General features: G+C 43.2%; 1 protein-coding gene across 2 annotated transcripts in view; it reads right to left on the minus strand.

The window, feature by feature from the left end:
* EGFL6 (EGF like domain multiple 6) overlaps positions 1–11,531 on the minus strand; it is a 41,334-nt gene extending 29,803 nt beyond the window's left edge. The window contains exons 1-2 of one of the 2 annotated variants that reach the window (XM_081001356.1): positions 11,395–11,531; positions 7,941–8,063 (exon numbers count right to left, since the gene is read on the minus strand). In XM_081001356.1, coding sequence (XP_080857482.1) covers positions 7,941–8,063; positions 11,395–11,456 — 185 coding nt within the window. In that variant the 5' untranslated portion in view covers positions 11,457–11,531. Of the gene's footprint in view, positions 1–7,940; positions 8,064–8,774; positions 8,907–11,394 lie in introns of those variants that run through there. The other variant, XM_081001357.1, reaches the window with a different exon arrangement.
* Between the last annotated feature and the right edge of the window lie 9,786 nt (positions 11,532–21,317).

The following is a 21,317-nucleotide window of genomic DNA, read 5'->3' on the forward strand; positions in this document are numbered from 1 at the left end:
TGCCCCTTTTCAAGGATTTCAGAGGGACAGGCATGAGGTTCTAAGGTGGCCTTCCATCTATGTCCTGCATATATATCCAAATTTCCTTAACTCTAAAGATTTACACCAGCTGTGTTAAGATGTACATCTCTGCCCTTAGCAGCCAGTGTTGCTGCTGGTTCTCAATTAAATAAACAGCAAATAAAAGCACAAAATCTAATGATTTTCCTCCAGTTCTAATTTGCTGAATTTGAAAGCACACAAAGACATTTGGTGCACAGATGTAAGTTTTTAGCATCACACATTGAGCGTCAGCCTATGAAACCTACTAAGAAACCTAGATTCTGTGGTTATAAAATGATGTGCACCCATTTTCGCAGCCATTTCTGCCACCTTTGCAGTTAAATTCCGATATGAATCTATACATAGCAGCAAGAATAGTGTTCACATAAATCATTTTACCAAGAAAGGTGCTGTTAAAAAAGTTTGTACATAAATAAAATAAGAGGCAAATTGCAAGGTGTCTGTGATTCATTCTCCTATGCTTTGGGTCTGTTTCTTTAAACCAAGAATAGGCAACCTTGGCCCTCCAGATGTTTTAGGACTACAACTCCCATGATCCCTAGCGAACATGACCAGTGGTCAGGGATGATGTGAATTGTAGTCCCAAAAACGTCTGGAGGGCCGAGTTTGCCTATGCCTGGTTTAAACCAAAGGCAACCTGAGCACCTGCAAATCCTAGTAGACTTAAACCCTTTCCCTTCTGATCACTTTCCAGGTCAAATCTCCTTCAGCTGATTTTGGTTAAGGGGGAAAAAATGCAGCAGAGAGAATCACAGAACTCCTTGTGACATTTCCTTCGGCCTTCTCTCCATAGAATAGTTATGGCCATCCAATTATGAACTTCCTATGAACTTTCATAAAGGTAAAACGAAACCATGGATTGTCTCTGGAGATAAACATGATTAATTCAGCCACAAACCTTATGTGTAGTAGAGCTTCCTAGGGAAAGAAATATGAGAGAAATAAATTGTTTTGTTTTATTAAAAAAAACTTTTTACATGGCTTGGTTAATAAGCCTGGATGGAGCTGATAGCAAAAAGACAAATCCACTTAATCTTGCTGTCATTCATTCCTAAACAGAGGCTATCGGGAACATTATTTTGTGGATTGTGTTACTATATAACTTTGCTATTAGCAATGGGAAACGCAGAATGAAAAAAAACGTGGTTCAGTTCCTCCACCCCCCTGAAAAAAATTATCCTTACTATTTTCAAACTTAAATGATAAAGGTTAAATAGAAAAGCTGTATAGGTTTTAAATCCCACTGTTATATTATACTTTGTGCTCTATGGTACTATTAAAAAATGTTTATGTCATCATCATCAAAGAATCAACAGCTTCAGCCTATATGCTGAAGCACCAGTGATATTCAGCATGGGATGTAGGAACATTGGACTTGCATCCAAATTGCTAACTCAAGCATACCCAGAAGCCTGTAGGATTTTAAGAACACACACACACCTTGAACAGCAGGTGTTTATGCCACGTCATAGGATTTTTAAAATTGTCACCTCAGTTTCAAAAGTGGTTTGCTATGTCAAGGGTGGGGGTATGTGTGGCTGCCAATTTGTATGAAGATATAGTTTGCTACTTCCTGGCCATTAAGTGTAGGAATTCTGCATGATGCCATGGCTGCCATCATAATTACAAGGAAGTCAGCAACAGTTTGACCCAGTGAGTCTTGTTTCCAAATAAACACGGTGCTATTTTTCTCGAAAAAGAAGTACCAGAAGTCACCTTGAACACCTTGAACACCCTCTTTTTCTTAGAATGGCAATTGCACCCACCTGAGAGGCGCAAGGACTGAGTTCTGGCAGGTTCCAGCTTAAAAAAACAAGAAGAAGCCCTGAGTAAACACATTTATGATTGGGCTGTCTTTTTAAACTGGAAATGATTGTGGGATATTGATGACAATGAAAATTAGAAAAAGCTGCAATGTTGTGCTTCCAAACACTGCTGGTAAACATATTTAGTGCATTAAATCCTCGAAAGTTTCCAAGGGGGGGGGGGAAAACAACCAAGTCCAAACCTCACAAAAAAATAATAATAACCAACTGATACTTTAAAAGAAACTTGTGGTTTATTCTCCCTCTTAAAATTAAAAGCAAAAATCGCATGTCAGCATCAAATAGCTCCAGATTTTCTTCCAATACATTTTTAGGCTTAAGGGGAGATACTGTAGACTATCAAAAGGAAACCAGAAACCCTGAAGAGATACTTCTGAGTTGCAGGGGGGTAGTGGTCAATCGAGTGGAAATGACATCCACATTGCATATAAATAAAACATGCTAAGCACATTAACAGAAAGAAAAGAGTTCCAACATTCCCCACTGCCTAGTCCAGGCATATACCAGGACTACTGCTGAACTTCTCACAAGGTAAAATTTAGCAGTATATTTGTGATTCACCAACAGCAGAACCAACTTCAATTTTTCAAAAAGCCATGCTTACCAGAATCTGGCAGGTTCCAATTACCTTTGCAGCTGCTAACTGATCGGAAACAAACACTGATCTGCCGCAATTAGTGTGTGGCGACAATGCAGATCTCCATGCATGAAAATCTTTATATACATGTTAAAATGGTTTCAATTTACAGAAAAGCTGCCAACCTTGCAGACTCTGGAATCATTCTTCATACGGAAGGCAAACCATGTGTGTACAATAGGTCCTGTGATAGCACATCACACCGATTCCATCATGCATGCATGCAAAGAAAGCAAGGACTCATACAAAGTGCAGCATCTACAAAGTTGGAAAGGGCTGAGAACTTTTCACTCTAGCTTTCCCTTTGACTGCTGTTTTTAGTTTAGGTCTGTGCATTTGCTTAGCTTTGGGATTCACTCGCTCAGAGTTGCAATGTTGTCAGAGCTGTTCAATTTCCATGGAATTATGACACATAGTTCATGAGGCTTTTCTTACAAGGTCTCAGACTACTTACTTTGTAGGAATTACATTTATGTCATAAGAACTACTCCAGAGTACAGCAATAAGTTTAAAGTTATTCCTTAAGGTTTTTGACAAACTTGATAGGCTACAAAATTAGAGAAAATATTTATTTCTTTATTTCATAAAGTTTATATAGTGTTTGATTGTTTTAAAAACCCTCAAAGCAGTTTACAAAAGAGATAAATCAATAAAATTATTGGTATAAACAGTTAAAACAATAAAAAATTAAAACCAGCAATAAACTAAACACACACCAGCAATCTGGGTAGATTTGTCTAAACAAAAATGCTTTTAGGAGGCGCCAAATAGAGTACAGTCAAAGCGCCTGCCTTATGTAATATTTACTTCTTTTGAAATCTTCTGCTAAATGCAAATCCCAAAAGTTTATTGCTTTATTTCCTAGAGATTTCCAAAAACCCCTTTTATTTATTGTCATTTATCTTCTACAAATTTCCACATTTCCTGTGTTTTTTTAAAACTTTCTTTTTAGATACTTTGGCTTCACTTTTTCTAAGCTGATTCTAATTTTGTGACTTCCTGCTCTTATTTCCAACCACCCATAGATGATAATGATTTCTTCATGTTCCTGGTCAAATATTTTTTAACTCATTCATTTAAGGTGCAATCCTAATTAATAGGGCTTACTTCTAGATCAGTACATACGCATTGATTAGGAGGCAGTAGTCTGAAAGTTACCAGACGGGTCTGTTGCAGCGGTCTGGTCAGCGGAGGTTAATGGAACCAGCAGCATCACTGAAGATTATCTTGATGACACTGACAGAGGGGTCAACTATCTTGTTTTCCTCAAGGAGGTGCCTCTCAAAGGATGGATTCTTCAGGAAGGAGAGAACAATTTGGGAATCAGAGCTAAGCTTACCCTCTTCGTGTGGGAAGTGATTTCATCAAAGTGTAGATGTGAAAGTGAGCAATAAACTGGTAGTAAGGGGACTAAAGGGACACGGGTGGCGCTGTGGGTTAAACCACAGAGCCTAGGACTTGCTGATCAGAAGGTCGGCGGTTCGAATCCCCACGATGGGGTGAGCTCCTGTTGTTCGGTCCCAGCTCCTGCCCACCTAGCAGTTCGAAAGCACATCAAAGTGCAAGTAGATAATAGGTACCGCTCCAGTGGGAAGGTAAACAGCGTTTCCGTGTGCTGCTCTGGTTCGCCAGAAGCAGCTTAGTCATGCTAGCCACATGACCCGGAAACTGTCTGCGGACAAACACCGGCTCCCTCGGCCAATAAAGCGAGATGAGCGCCGCAACCCCAGAGTCGGTCACGACTGGACCTAATGGTCAGGGATCCCTTTACCTTTACCTTTAAGGGGACTAAGGTAGAAAGAGACACAGAGGCCCAACTTGTCCTTTATAAGGATCCAATAGTGTGACACTGGTAGCCCCTAAAAAAACCATGAATGCGGGAGTAGAATCTGTTGGGAGTGTTAATGCTGTGAACCCTCAGCTTATACTCAACCTACATATATGTAAAAATAAAAACTTTTACCACAGTAATGCCTCCAGTCACTTCATTTAAAGGAAACCAACTCAAAGTACACACTGGAACCTCTCTTTCTCTCCCAGAGCTTTATATCTTTGTGAGCTCCAAGTAGCTAAATGATCAACAGCATTTTTAAATAAGACATGGTGTGGTTTATTTATTCTTCCAGGAGAATTTAGAAGAAACTCATATGTTACTCAATTTTCCTTTATCTCCCTCCACACAGTGCTTGAAATGTTGAGGGAAGAGGAAAGTAGGAAAACCTCAACTTCCATGGTTGGCCAACCATGCTTCCATTGCCTTATAAAAGCAGTAACTGGAGGGACCAGGCACCCTCAGCTCCCTGTAATTCAAGCACTGCCCCAATACTGATTTACTGGCTTCAAAACATAATGATGTAAACTAGAGCAGGGACCTCTAGGGTCAGGTGAGAGACAAAGGTAGAAAGGAGACAACTAACGAGGGATGTGATGGAGGAGGTTGCCACTTGCTTCTTCGATGTCCAAATGCTTCTGAGGAATCACCAGATGCTGGAAAATACACTCTTTTCCCATTAGTGGTCTCAAGACAAGAGATTTTCCCTTAGAGACCTCTCTTCTTCCAGCTATACTGATGCTGGGCTCAGAACAGAAACGCCTCCTAGGAATCTTCTTCAAGAGCTTTCCTCACTCCTCCTCCTGCTCCTCCTGGATTGAGGCAGGGAGGTCACCGCCGATTTCTTTACGTCAAAATGTGACTTCCCCACTCCCTATTTAAAAACCTTGCTGTACAAAGAAAGGTAGTGTGATTCTGCTTTCCCTACCCAAAATCCCTTACGGTAGAGAAAACTGGAGAGTCTGGATGGGGATGAGTGAAAGGAAGAATGCCAGAGCGCCAATTGGTGTGGAATGCTTCTAGCTCCCATGTTTCTTGAAAGGAGGCAGGAGAAACAGCCAGCAGACCACACAGAAGGAAAAAGAGCTGAGGTTTAGTTAGTTAACAGGAGCAGGAAAGAGGGGAAGAAGCAAGTGGAAGAACTCAGGCAGGTGTACCATTTAAAGGAAGCCCCAGAGCATCAAAATGGGAGGGAATGGCATCCAGTAACACTGGGGGGGAGCTTAAGCTGCCTTCCCCTACCTGGTGCCAACCAGATGTTTTGGGGCTGCGCTGGGTAGGGCTGATGGGAGTTGGAAGTCCAAAACATCTGGACAGTGTCAAGTTAAGGAAGTCAGGTTTAGAGCAGGGCTTCCCAAACATCTGAGCTCACTGACGCTTGATGACTTAGAAGCAAAATTCTTAGAAATGTAAATGAAATACCAATATATAAGCAACCTTTATTCATCACCAATTGCCATTGCTAGGAATCATAACATGTAAGGAATACTGTTGTATTCTGTGAATTCAACTTATTAAATAAAGAGGTTCCTCATTGGCAATATTATATATACGGTGTATATGCCCTTTATTTCTCATAGTTCCTAATCAAAGTTTTTGCAGTATACCTCAGAAACTTCTTTTCTACCTCTAGACCCTTTTTGATGCCCTTTTGATCCCTTCACATAATCCCATTGATCCCAGGTTGTCAATACTGGCCACTTTTGGTTTGGAACTGTGGTTTGGAATAAGGGTCGGGAAGCTATGGCTTTTTTGGCAGGCTCAGGACCAAGCGGGATATAAAGCTAAACGAGTCTATCCATTTCATATGCAGGTTTTTAAAGGTGTACATTTTAAAACATAATGAGTGACTCAGACCACTTCTATAATGGTAATTTGTACTTGCTCTCGAAACTATGTTTTACCAGAGGGGTTTTTTAACTCACTGAGTTAAACTTTCAGGTTTGATTTCAGCTCACCTATCCCCATATTTGAGGATGCTGCCAGTACATTTAAATACTGTGTGGCCAGGCCAGAAACACACAGGACAGGACAGTTTACTGGGAATATCCAATTGCCCACATGCAATTTCAAATGCTGTGTAAGTCTGTCTGGATCCCATGAGGGAGTTAGGCTATTGCTTAAGAACACCACCTGCCCCTTTGATTTGGACAGAACTCCTCACACACTTCCGGATCAGGCTTAACATACAACATCCCTTGCAAGGTTCAGCTACATATTATGGTATACAGTATTCTATGGCAAACGCATGAAATCAGCTGTTGAAGAGGCAAGGCACAACTGAGCTGCCCTGCAAGTGGAATAACCACGAAGCAGAATGAGACAATTGTCTCAGGAGATGAACGCAGGAAAGCAGCAAACGGATGCCCCCCCCTCCCCAGGTCCACCACTCACTACATTATTGCACTCTGGTGATGCTGATGACCCACCCACCCAGTGAGGAAGGGGTGTGTGTGTGTGTGTGTGTGTGTGTGTGTCTTTCCTCAAAGGAAGGCATTCTGGGGGTGGTGACCAGGAGGGTACTTGTGCCACCACAATCACCACACACAGAATAAGGACTCCCCACCTTACCCTGGTCCTTCCTCGGAACAAGACACTGAGGCAAGACAGAAGAGGTGGAGATAAACTGCCTTCCCACTAATGTGGGAAGGAGAGGAGGAATTGGGCGTGGCAAGGGGAAGCAGAGGAAGGCACCACTACCGTTCCAGGGGGTTAGACTAGATGACCCTCAGGATCTCTTCCAGTTCTATAATTCTATGATTCTATGAAGAAAGGGAGGGGTGGCATCAAGAAGAGGAGAAACACGTGTGTGTGTGTGTGAGAGAGAGAGAGAGAGAGAGAGAAAGATGCAATCCCTTGCACACTGACCTTGGCCCCTCTTCTAAGGTATACAGCATGCAGACACAACTTCTGGCATTATCTTCTGCACTACTCTCATCGAAATCCTCACTAAATCAGGTGTATAGATTAGGAACACTCACCACGGCACTAGCCTCAGAGCAGCCACACCTTTAAACTACTGGTTTGTTCTTTTCCCCAAAAGAGAATTGCTTGCCACGCAAAGTTCTTTCAAACAACATCCGGCAAGGTGGAAGCCCTGTCTCCTAGATCCACAGGCACGGGCTGTGATCACTTGAAAATGCACTCTGCACGCATTCCCCTCACAGAGCTGCAATTCCCAGCTGTATTTCTCACTCAGGTTCTCTGGCATCCCGCGTGAAAAAGCCCTAGCAGACCAAGCACTGCAGAGCACCCATCAGAATAAATTTCAGGAGAGGCAGGTCACAGATTCAGCTTCCAGGTGAATTAATTGCTGCTTTGAACCAGCCCTTGGCGAGTGCCTCCTAGCCGCAAAGACTGGCAGACAAGTGCCCGAGAGAAACCCCACCCACTCTCTTATTTAAACCTATTTATATTAAATTTGTACACCACCCTCCATCCGAAGATCACAGGGCGGCTCTTGACATAAAAATACCAAATGAGAAACACAAAATATGCATTAAAACAAAAACACTGGCTCCAAAGGAACAGATATAAAGCGGTAGAAACCCCCATAACCCCCCTGCCCCTTTTTGATACTAACCTGACATTTTCGGGGAATCCACCTGCAACAAGGGGCAGCCAGGAAAGAATTAGAAAAGTGTTCCAGGCGAGCAGCACCATGCCTGAGGAAACTGAGGCAGCAACAGGAGGCAGTTGGGTAGAGCTGGGAGAGAGAGACAGAGACAGAGAGAGGTCCTTTAGTTTGAAACTAGAAGGCAAACCTACGCGCGACGATCCAGGGACGCTGCTGCCCACGCCCCCCTCTCTCTGAGGGACCCCGCCTCGCTTCTCGGGGTCTTCTGTTCCTCACTGGAAGCTGGCTTCGCCGTTCTTCTTCTCCGCAGCTATTGGACTCCTCCCAGCCTTTCCATGGGGCAGGGGAGCAGAGCTGGCAAGTGCGCAAAGCTGCAGGACCGAGGAGCCCGCGCTAGATCCAGACGGGAAAAGCCACGCTGGGGTCTGAGCTTTGCCTCTCCGGGGTCTGCATGCCTCGGCCTGGGGGCGGGGCGGAGATTTGCATGGGAGATCCGCCCCGGCAGACCCCCACGTTGCTCAAAGGCCCTTCCCTCCCGCTGCAAACAACGGTTTTATTGCATGGAGAAGAGGTGGGCGAGTGGGGGGGCGGGTGGGACCGGCACTTGCTTAAAATAATCGTAAACACGCTGCTTTATGCACCTTCAGCTTGGCTGTCCCCAGACAAGAGATCAGGTAATTAACAAATGAGAAACAAGCAAATGCGAGACAAGCATTGACCATAACAATCAAAATGGGTAAGGGGTTTTCGAGAATAAAGCGTCGCTCATATTACTTGGGACAGTAATAGATACGCTGTTTTATTTTTTATTTTTGGCGTCGGGTGCAAGGGGAACCTGACCTGCTGCCATTCCAAAAACTGGACTCTAGTGCAGTGCTAGAGCATCTGCATCACATGATGCAGAAGGTCCCAAGTTCAGTCCGTGGCATCCGAAGTTAAAAAGGGCCAAGGCACCTTTCGTCGCCGCACACCCTGGAGAGTTGGTGCGCAAGACTTTTTTCCAAAGGATCCTGGGAGTTGAAGTTCGTTAAGAGTGCTGAGAGTTGTAGCTCTGTGCAGGATGAACTTCAGTTCCCAAGATTCCTTGGGGGAAGTCATGTGCTTTGAGCATAAGGTGCCTATACTGCTCAAATAGTCTGGACTGCCTTAAAAAGGTAAAGGGACCCCTGACCATTAGGTCCAGTCATGGCCGACTCTGGGGTTGCTGTGCTCATCTCACTTTATTGGCCGAGGGAGCCGGCATACAGATTCCGGGTCATGTAGCCAGCATGACTCAGCCGCGTTCTGGCAAACTAGAGCAGCGCACGGAAACGCCGTTTACCTTCCCGCCGGAGCGGTACCTATTTATCTACTTGCACTTTGATGTGCTTTCGAACTGCTATAGGTGGGCAGGAGCTGGGACCGAGCAACAGGAGCTCACCCCGTCACGGGGATTCAAACAGCTGAGCTTATCTCTGAAGTCTTTTCCAAGTGACTCCTTTATTGAGCATTCATCCTGATTTGTTTGCATGAAGTTTGTGAGGTGATTAGGCAATGCCAGCAATTTATTGAGCAGCCGTTGTGATGTTGGGAAAAGTTATATGATGTCACACTGAACAATTGTTATCCCAAACGTTCCATTGCTTTCCCCGTGATTGACTTGTCACAACAGGTCTGATTTTGAATTGTGCCATTTGAATTTTGCCAAGATGTAGTTAAATCCTACCCAAAATCAAATCTCCTTAAATAACTTAGAGATCAGGGTATACCTGCACCAGCCCCTTGTTTACCTTTCACCTCATTTAACTATCTCAACTTGCATGGATACCAACATTGCTATATTTCCTGTGGCACTTTCTTCTCTTAGGACATTTGGACTCGGGTGCCTTATTTTCAGAATAATTCTGTATGTGTGCTATTAGCGCAATGTTCAGTGCAGAGATCCACCCTGTTAACTGCGACAGAGTCTACAGCATTAGGCTTGGGACCTCTGTACCATAAGGAATACCTCTTCTGCAGGTCTGCTCAGACCCTTAGCTCACCTACAGGTGCATCATCCGAAAGAAATTTGGAGAGTGACAAGGAAGGAGAGGGCTTTCTTAGTCGCCCTCCCCAGTGACGTTTGCCTGGGACAATTCTGAATTTATTCCAGCACCAGTCAAAAACCTTTCTTTACCACCAGGCATTTGAATGACAGCCAATTGCTTCTCAGAATGGGATCAGCTTTTAATATTAACTGTGTTGTGTCAATGGAGAAGAATTTGGCTGATGACAACAGGATTGCTGCATGTGTCGTCGTTCCAAACTAGCAGGACAAAAAAAAAAGTGCAATTTTGTGTTCTGCACTGCTGACATAGCAAGAAATTCTCTGGGAAATTGTCTTTCGCTTCTATCCCAGAGACTGAATGCAGCATAAGTTTCCAGTATTAAGACTATCTCTAGCGAAGGCTGTGGATGCATTCAAGCACACATCTCCATTGAATTGAAATGTTATTGGTGCACTGAGACCTACCTGCCCACAAATCCCCAAGGACACACCAAGGACTGTCTCTTCTCCTGGTATTTTCTTACTGTATCAAGAAAGCTTGAACTCTAGTGAAAGCCCCTTTGGGATTACATGGAGTTTAAATTATGTTCTTCAATGCTTTTCCTGCCTATTCCTTTGCATTGTGTCTACAGGTCATACAAGGAAGGGGAGGATGTTCAGGCTTTAAGGATTTGTAAATGAAATCCTCCAGAGCCAAACTAGGCTATATGCTAAATGCATGATTGCATTTAAAGTACCCAGTTCCTCCTGTTTAAATAACAGCCACAGGCTGTCCTATTCAGGATCAGCACCGTGGCATACAGTGTGGAGGGGTTAACCCTCACCACACAGTCCTGACAAAAACAAACAAAAAACAAAACTCCTCCAGCTGCTATTTTCCCCAGGAGAGAAGCTGGTTTGTGTAGAACCCAACATATAATGCCTTATTTGAACTTCTATTCACCCCCACGTTATTTTTTTCACTTATTTTTTCGGTAAGCCACCCATCCCCTTGGGATCTTCCCAACGCTTTTTTGAATGAATGAAAGAAAAGACTTGTACATGGCTTTCGCTAGGAATTTTGGAAAGTGTTAATTCATTGCTCTGGACATGGTTTGCCTAGATTTCTGTCACTCTTGCCTCCCCCCCACTGTGTGTGTGTGTGTGTGTGTGTGTGTGTGTGTGTTCATTCATTCATATTTATTCATTGGTATTCTAAAGTCACTCTGTAACATGGAAAATCCATGTTTGGGTAGATTTTTTTTTTTTGGCCTATCTGTTTTCCCATATATTACTACAATGAAATGTAGCCTTCTTAACTTCCTTTGAACATCATTCCATGATATTTAAACATGAAAGAGGCCTGTAATGTATAGCTGTGCTCTGGCAAGGTTAATGTGCTTCATGTTAACTGATTGTCCCATAACTCAACCCCCTTTGAAACTTAAACCTTACTAATGGCGAGCTTGAACCTCTCTCTGTGTCTGTCTGACAGAAGAAGGGATCTGGCACTCCATCCCATGCAGGGTCAGTCAGGGCCTCCCTGGACGAGAGTGGAGAGATCTGCGTCTCCTCAGCGCTGGCCCTTTTTCAACAAGCTGGCTGAGCCAAAGTATCTGACTGAGGAGGAAAGCAAAAAGCATAGGTCAGAGAGACAAGTTGAGGCCAGTACCCAGTATATCAGGACTGGGGAACATGTGGCCATCCAGATGTTGGTGAACTACAACTCCCATTATCCTGTCTGGGGATGATGGGAATTGAAGTCCTATCAGCATTTGGATGGCAGCAGACATTTCCCATTCCTGCAATAAGTAGGCAGCCCAGGCAGGTGTGAAGAAAGAAGCAGGCAGCAAAACTGGCAAGGGCTTAGGGAAAGGAGCATTTTGTGAGCTGCGTACAACAGAAACTTTGGCATACAGTCAGTCAATAGAGCAGAGACCTGCAGCCCAGAAGCCTAGGGCCTGCAGCGCGCCCAAGCCACACATCTCTCCTGGGAGTGATACAGTGGCTCAGGCGCCTGCAGGCTCCGCACTGCCCAAAGGGGCAGTGTGGGGCTTGTGTCTGCCCGCTGCCCCCCCAGCTGTAGTTCACCCTGGGCGCAGGGTGTGCACGCCGCCCCGGGTGCCCGAGCAGCTAGCTACGCTGCTGGCTCCCCCCAAAGAATCTTGAGAACTGTAGTTTGCTAAGGATGCTGAAAGTTGTTAGAAGATTCCTATTCTCCTGACAGAGCTACAATTCCCAGAGTTTCCTGGGAAGAGAGATTGATTTTTAAACCACTCTGGTAATTGCAGCTCTGTGAGGAGAATAGGGATATCCTAACAGCTCTCAGCAGAAGGCTGATCGTCAAAGAATGGATGCTTTTGAATTATGGTGCTGGAGGAGACTCTTGAGAGTCCCATGGACTGCAAGAAGATCAAACCTATCCATTCTTAAGGAAATCAGCCCTGAGTGCTCACTGGAAGGACAGATCCTGAAGCTGAGGCTCTAGTACTTTGGCCACCTCATGAGAAGAGAAGACTCCCTGGAAAAGACCCTGATGTTGGGAAAGATGGAGGGCACAAGGAGAAGGGGACGACAGAGGACGAGATGGATGGACGGTGTTCTCGAAGCTACCAGCATGAGTTTGACCAAACTGTGGGAGGCAGTGGAAGACAGGAGTGCCTGGCATACTCTGGTCCATGGGGTCACGAAGAGTTGGACACGACTAAACGACTAAACAACAACAACAGCTCTCAGCACCTATAACAAACTGCACTTCCCAGGATTCTTTGGGGGAAGCCATATCTGTTTAAAGTGGTATGGTACCACTTTAAATGCATGGTGCAAGTCTGGCCTTTATCTCTTGCCGGTGGGCCAGAGCCAAAGGTCCCCTGTCCTAAGTGCTGTGTACAGCATTACAGTCTTGTTAATTGCCACGGTTCCTGCACAGGGAATGGGGACAGCTCTGTAATGCTGAACAATGGAACTGACATGCTGGATCTTGTGCTATCATTATACTGCTGTGTAGTGGAATCTGGGATCATGCTGTTAGCTGCCTTTTAAAAAATGGTCTTTAAAATTGCAGAGACGGGATGGAAAAAGATTGTCCATCCCAGAATCAGGGCAGTATACAAGGGAGGGAGAGAAGGAAGGTGTCCTGAGTATTTCACTGCAATGTACATGGTTAAGTACTCTTTCAGACAAGCAGAAAAACCACGCACCAAAAAACTTTCAATTATCAAAGCTCATTTACACACACAACACCACTCAAGCAACTGATATTTAGATACATAAAGCAGTGAAGGTAGAACATAGCCATCATAACTAGTAGCAATTAATAGCCTTATCTTCCATGAATTTGTCTTAATTATTTTTAAAAGCCATTCAAGTACCCTGGCCATCACTAATGCACTAGATGCACGGATTTAAAGCCTCAACAGTTTCACTGGTGTTAGAAGAAAAGAAGAAATAAAGTTCGGTGTCACCTGGTGATGGCAACACACCTCAAATCCATGGACAACCTGTCCCTGCAGTTTCGCATAGATACAGAATAGCATAGGTGTCATAACTGATTCCCTGCAGGACATATCCTTCATTTGCACAGCCTGCTGTCTCTTTCTCCTCTGTGATGATGATTTATGATTTGAACCTAGCCCCGGTGACTGCTAGCAAACTAGCGCTTTAGGGCACAGGTAGGTTATATCACCGGCATCATGTCACTCACAACCAACCAATATCAGGGTCAATATAACGGTAGTCCAGCTCAACACGCACTGTTGAGATGGGGCTGCTTCTTAAGAGCCAGTCAATGAAGGTTCAGTCAGAAGCATTGCCACACACTGTTCATATATATTGTGTGGGATGCCCTTCTCCCATCTTGCTTTTTATGCCCAAATGTCTGCACTATTTAATAAAGTGTTCCATCTAAAGGGCTCCCCACTTACCCGCAATTGTGTGGGCTGCAGAACGTTAACCCTTTCTAGTCACAGGTTTCCTCTTCCACCCATTCCTTGCTTTGCTTGGCTCTGCCTTCCAGGTGGCTATTCATAAACATCTCTCCTTTTTTTTGTCCCCCTCAGTGCCTAATGTAGAAAACAACTACTGGATTCATTAAGGACTTTTCATGCTTAGCCTCGACCCACCACCCCTGACAGAAGCAAGACCTCCCTGCTCTTTTCCTTGAAGTGCCTCATTATTTTTCTCCTCCTGCCTCTCAACGTCTGGTAACTTTGCTCACCATTTCCCACAGCGCTTGGTAGCGTGCCCACAAGTTTCTTAGTGGGGATCTCTCCCACTTGCACACATTCCAGTCCTAAAGGCATCGCTTGTTGCATAGGCCCCAATAACTAATTGATATTTTAATTAAAATATTTTTTCCCGAGTGAACACTGAGCACAGTAAAGCCACATACCTGGGGGGAAATATATACAGGGCAAGTTGGAAAACAGCCATTTGACTTCCAGTTTCCGGAAAAAAGGTATATTAAGGTAAAAAAATAATAACTAAAAATCTGCTAGTGCCTATAGTCTTTAGACCACCCTCAAATGCTTGACAAACGTTGCACTCCTCCTGAAGGAGCAGGTGAGCACTTTAGGGGGTGATTCTGGATCCAGCTGTGTAACTGCAGCATCAGTGGCTAGAAGTGCTTTTTACCTACTGCAGCTGGTTTGACAGCTACGGCTATTCCCAGACTGGGAAAGCCTTGCCACAGTAGTTCATGCGCTGGTTTACTTCAAGACATGATTACTGCCATGCGCTTTATGTTGGGCTCCCTTGTGTTCGATTTGCAGTTGGTGCAGAATGCTGCAGCATGACTGCTGGCAGGAGTGAGGCCTTGTCAGCATATGTAGACTCACCCTGCTAACTGCCCTCCCCCATTAAACATAGTGGGCCACCTCACGGTACACCAATTAAATGAATGCCTACCATTTACCACAGGCTAGGGGTCTTGTGTGAGGGAAATTGTGATTCAGGGAGTCTCAGGCAGGAGTTGATCAAACAAGGACAGTTTTATTTAAAAAAACAACAACTCAAGAAGTTGGTGAAACAAAGTTGCTTCAGGAGATGCGTTCTTTCAGGTAGAAGTTATCTAATTATTTAAACTAAATATAAGGATGCCAGAGGCTTAAACACAGGCAAGACTTCTCTTCAATTCCCTTTACTCAAAATCAGTTGTTACACTTCCGTTTCTGTTACTCGTTTCTAGGTCCTTAGTTCAAGCAGATGCTACAGGTCAATGCTTTTAACACAGTTTATTAATTTGGTTCACAAGCAAAGGGGTACTGTTTGTCAGTTACCCACTCTCTTAACAATCCTACTCCTGAGGTTTATAATGAGTACAACAGACCCAGGGATCGCCTCAACCCTGGTTACTGATTTGGGAGTCTTCTTTTCCTGGATAGAATGAGACCCAGGTTGTCTATATTCCCACAGGTTCTACCTCTCCTTGCTCAGACTCAGCCCTCCGGTTAACTCCTGTCTGTATACCTTCCCCAGACACTCAGATAGGTCTTCCTATCTGTAAGCTGAGAGGCTGTTTCCTCTTGCTATAGATAGCGTGGTTGTTCAACTTTAATCAGAACCAGTTTTCCCTCAGACAAACCCAATCCTAATCCCTATCTCCCATCTCAAATCAAGCCCTAACTAACTAACTCCCTCAGGAACAGCTCCTGTTATTTTCCCTCCCTGTGTTGCTCCACCTGCCTCTGGCTAGCTGTCTTGGGAGTCAGTCAGAGAGAGGCTCCACTCCAGCACTCTGGTGAAATTCTGAGGGACCTCATCACCACCACAGCATACAACACCTGTGCTCAGAGATCTGCAATGGTTGCATTCATTCCTGTTAATGTGGGGTGGAAGGGGAAGGCATCTAGATTAGCCACAGACAGGTGTTGTTTGCACTTTGGGCTCATGCACTTCCCCTGTTCTCTCCTCTGTTAGCTCCACAAGGAGAAGTTTGGAAGCTTACCTTCCAATTTAGATAAACTACAACTTGTTGTGATGTTCAAACCTGGATAAACTGTGGTTTGCCATAACTATGGCCAGTTGAAAAAAGCCAACCATATCTTAGAAAGCTGGCTTGTTTCAGCAAAACATGATTAAGATTAGCCACAGTTTAGGGTTTGGGTGTAATGCGAAACTGTGGTTAATCTAAAGCAGAATGAAAGCTTCCAAACTCTTCCATATACCTGTGGGAGCCTGAGGCTTATTGCACCTTGTCCTTGTTAATGCTAAACCACGGCTTAGAACTGTGTGCAAGCACAGCTTTTATGAAAGCAGCCTTGGCCCATGGCACTTGCACACATGGAGAGACAGGCCCAATATTTCCCTCACAGGAATTCCTTTTACGTAGTGCATTTCTTGCTCTTTAAAAGACTGCTTTCCTGTGGAGAAAGTCTCTTTCCCAGAAGCAGCAATGTTCGGCTTAAAAATTATATCTCGGGTCATGATCTAGGAATGGCTTTAAAAACAAAAAAAACAAGAAACCACACAACTACCATAACAAAACAAATAAATTCCAGTGCCAGTTTGCATTTAGTCCTGATTGAGCTCTAGCTCCCAGGTGTGCTGGTAATGGATAAAACAGCACCATGTGAAAAAGAATAACAGGAAACCAGGAAATGTAAATTGAACAGATCCAGGTCATTTCCCATATAGGTTTACTTTCCTTTATTTGGGTCTGCATGCTATGCTGAAAACCATTATTTTCCTTGGGGGACTGATTACATTTTGTTTGCCTGGGATGTGGATTGCCACCCCACCCCCCAACTCTTCTGAAAGTGACCAGGTCAATGAGTTTGTGATATGCTCCTAACCTATTTACCGGTAAATAGCTAGTCACCCTGTTCTGACACCTTTCAATCTGATGCTTGCGCATAGACTTTTCCTGTTGTTCTCTTGTTTGATGGGGATGAAATAATAGTAGACCCATAGAAAATGGTTTTTTGGCTCATCCTGTTTGAAAACACTGAATATTTTCATCTAACACAGAAGACATTTGATATCACTAAACTAATCTAAACTGCTCAGTTTTAAGTGGCCTGCCCCCCCCCCCAAAAATAATGTACAGGGGAAATTGCTTCTTGTGGTGTGCATTCTTGGGTATTATGATTCTGGAATTCAGCTTGTACATGCTTTGTATGCCAAAACTAACATGTGAATCTACATGACTGACTGCTTCACTAATGATGCAGAGCAGACAGAAATATTCAGTCAACTGCGGCGCCTCAACTCTTGTCATACAACATCTTTTAAAATGGCTAATGATAGCTTCCAAATGATGCTTTAGGATAGCTATGGATTATTAATTTCTCTTGTCTAACCCACAGCTTCAACCTCCTTCAGTACACCTTGCTTGTGGACATAGAAGTCACCTTAAAACTGGAATAGAATCATAAGTGTGGTCTATATATAACTTAGTTCAACTGAAGTAAAACTTGTTGGTGGGAAGAGGGGAAGAAAGGGGAAGCAAATTAAAATGGGATCCTGGGGGAGGGAGGATTGAATGTCATCCTTCCATGCCTTCCAGAGAAGAATGTTTATTGCAAGTTACAGTAATCATTCTCATCTTGCAATTTAAATGAAACCCAGTTCTCACACTCCATCCATCAACATACCAGGGATATCCTGAAAGTTAGCAGAGAGTTGTTCCAAAGAGCCATATTTAAGTGTTGCCTTGGCAATCAGCAAGAAAATCATTGTGCCTGTACTAATAGTTATTCTCAATGCCATGAAGAATCCCAGGGTAATTTAGCTAAGCAAAAGCTTCCTTCGCTTTATAGCAGACTTAATAACAGGACAGCAATTTGTACTGGGGCTGCTTCCACATGTGAGTTTATCATGTGTTTGTTGCTACTCATGAATGGAAGCTTTTCACAGCATCCACCCAATGGCATCTCTATCAAAATGCCACTCACACCCTGTTCCCCATTTCATTCAAGTTGGACATGCAGAGAGTAAGGGTCCTTCCAGAGAGTTGCTAGTTTTGGGCAGCATTCCATCCTAATTCAGGCTGCACAATTAAACTTGATTTGGCAACAAATCTCCCCCGCCCCCCCAAAACACAGACCAAGATCATACTTTTTGTGATATAGAAAATTATTGGGAAATGCACTGGAAATTGTGTTATAATGCTTGCTTGAAGGAACATTGTAAGATGTCCCTATAAACAAATTGAAATGAATGCTTTGCTGGTGTCATCTAATCTCCCCACAAACTTTGTACAAATAGATCAGGATATGTATGCAGCTATTGAGTTAATGATAACATATTCCCACCACTCCAAACTGAAATGCAGAACTAGAAACAAAGTATAGACGTACTTTGGAAGTCAAATGGAATCTGTTCCGGAAGTCTGTTTGACTTCCAAAATGTTCGACTTCCAAGGCGTGGCTTCTGATTGGCTGCAGGGGTGTCCTGCAGCCAATCGGAAGCCACAGCAGCCTCAACGGACATTTGGCTTCCGGAAATCATTTGAAAACTGGAACAATCACTTCCTGTGTTTGATCATTCGGAAGCCAAAATGTTCGAGTTTACAGGCGTTCAATTTCCGTGGTTCCACTGTACAAAGAATAGTAATTGTCACAGGTCACACATCTGCCAGTTCTAAGCTTTCATGCTCAACTTAGACCACCCTTAACCCAACCTGGTGCCTTCCAGACATTTTAGACTACAACTCCCATCTGGAGTTATGAGAACAACAACATAGCCCAGCAATTTCAGTGTGATTGCAGCTAGAAAATGCTTTGAAGATGATTGCCACAAGGGTGTGTGCATTAAGTGTAATAATTTCCCATCAGGTGGTGTGTTTCCTCTGTCAGCCCCTTTTGCTTTGGGGAAATAGGAACCTGCATCCCAATAATCCACACTCAGAACGTATTTTCTTACAGTTCTCCTAAATGCTTTACATTGTAATTAAATATGCTTGAAATACGAAGAACTTTTCAAGACTTTGAACATTTAAAAACTTCATTTCATATACTTAATCCTCTGCTCTCATTCATAGTTAAAAGGCAAATCTGCATACTTGTGTGGTTTTTTTAAACTCATTCTCCAAAGGCTATACAGTTGCAACTGACAATGTGATTAGCTTGAGAGGCCTTTGTGGATTTGGCTTTTTTTTTTTTTTTTTTGCCTTGTAGATCCCTCTAAAAATAAAAAATAAATAGTAGTCCTAAATATTACAGCAGTCTTGTTCTTGCAAACGTTAACCCACCCACCCTGATCAGTTGCTTCTTTCTAGATCAACCACTTCAAAGATGAAGCCAGGGCTGAATCATTAGCACACAAGGTGGAAATTGTGGGATATTTTCATGCTCAAATCATGCTCACAGATGCTAGCTTTGTCAAATGTCCTTATATGCAGTTTCATGCCATGAAAAGTTCCACCTACCTTGATAGTGCTAAATGAATTCATAAACACATGAATTTTGTCTTGAAGGTCAACACATTTCGTTTAATGTTTGGTATGGGTTGGTATGTTTTCATTACAATCTTCTTTAAACCATTCCACATGGCAGTGGTCACCACATGGACAGCTGATCAGGCACCAGTTCACCTCATTGGATCAGGTGATTTCCTCCATATGCCTTCAGATGTTTCCTGATCTGCAGCGTCATGAATAAAGCTTTTGGTCTAGGTGGTGAGCCATTATACTGTAGTTGCTTCGCCATGGGTAGCAATTTAATGATGTACTAGGGCCTTTAAAGTCATTAAATGAGCAGTGATAAGACTTCAAAGCTCCATAGTATGGCCACGAAGCCATTTTTTTCAATGTGAGACTGAAAACCCATTACAGTGGTTTAATTTTACCTGCCGAGCACTTGAAAACAATTCTGGAATTAAACATGCTTTAGAAATCCTCCCCCCCCCCCATTATATTATTAAGATTTGGTATTAAATTGCCTGCATCAAAATAAGAAAGAACATTAAATCTTTTTATAACAACCCTCCTCTCATCTCATTACAAAGATGGCCACTCCATTCCCAGTAGATACAAAGTCCACTCATGTTTTCTCTATGTCAAAGTCGTTTATAGTGGTACCTTGGGTTACATATGCTTCAGGTTACATACGCTTCAGGTTACAGACTCCACTAACCCAGAAATAGTACCTCGGGTTAAGAACTTTGCTTCAGGATGAGAACAGAAATCGTGCTCCGGTGGCACGGCAGCAGCAGGAGGCCCAATTAGCCAAAGTGGTGCTTCAGGTTAAGAACAGTTTCAGGTTAAGAACGGACCTCCAGAACGAATTAAGTACTTAACCCGAAGTACCACTGTACTTTCAACTATCCCTTCTTCTTTGTAAAGAAATGATACAACTGGCATCCTAGATGATGGTGGTGGTGATGATGGTGATTATGATGGTGACTGAATTTATGTTCCGCCCTTCCTCCCAAAGGAGCCCAGGGTAGCAAACACATAAATGATAAAATCATTATAACTTCTAAAAACAATTCCAATACAGACACAGACTGGGAAATATATTTTCTTAGGCACCAGGCAAAAACCTTCCTCTTCAACAAGCCCTTTGGCCGATTGGCATCTCATGCCCTTTGAAACATGTAGTAGGAGGGAGAATTATTTGTTTTTGTTTTCAATATGTATTATGTGCAGGACACTAGAGCAGTTATAACAGACAGGTATTTTTTTAGTTATGGTGTCTAATGGTAATGAGACCCTCACCATCTTATCACTAGCCCCTCAGCAGCATGTCTCTTGCACCAAATTCCCCAAACAGCTTAAAAAACAAACAAACTTGGGTGAGCATTAAGCAGTTTTGATAGTTCATTGGAGGGAGCTAGCAATTGTTAAAAGGGACATTTGCAAAACTATGCTTGGACATGTTCTTCAGAATCATTTGCTAGGTTCTCATAAAAGTGATGTATTTTGCAGAATAAAGGATAAATCACTTTGTATTCAGGGACATCTCGATGAATTTCTTGCAACAGTGGTAACAGTAGTTTATAGTTTTGCACTGTAACTATCACCAAGAAAATCCATTTCTGCTCTTGTTTCCAGTATACCGTAATTGTGAAAGTCTGATTTAGTACAGTACACATGAGTAAATGGCAACAATCAGTTCATTTCCCCTTTGTCTACCCGTTGTAAAGTTTGTCTATCTGGCTTTTCTCCAACATCTTAAGGTTTACCATGTGTATCTTGCTAGGAGGAGATGATCCGGTCACTGAATTATTACACTGAAATTATTCACCATTCTATTTAAATGATTTATTAGAGGCTTCTTTCATAAATCTTAAGATTGACAGGAAAATATCTAATCCAGGCTGTAATAATTTTTTTTAGTGGGAGGATGTGGGCTCTTTAAAAACAGGCAAAGTTAGTTTATCCATTCCCCACATTTTAGCAAAAAAACATTTATAAGACCTATCAGTTCAGTAGGACT

This window comes from Podarcis pityusensis (genome assembly GCF_964106645.2).
Source record: "Podarcis pityusensis genome assembly, chromosome: 4".
Lineage (NCBI taxonomy): Eukaryota > Metazoa > Chordata > Lepidosauria > Squamata > Lacertidae > Podarcis > Podarcis pityusensis.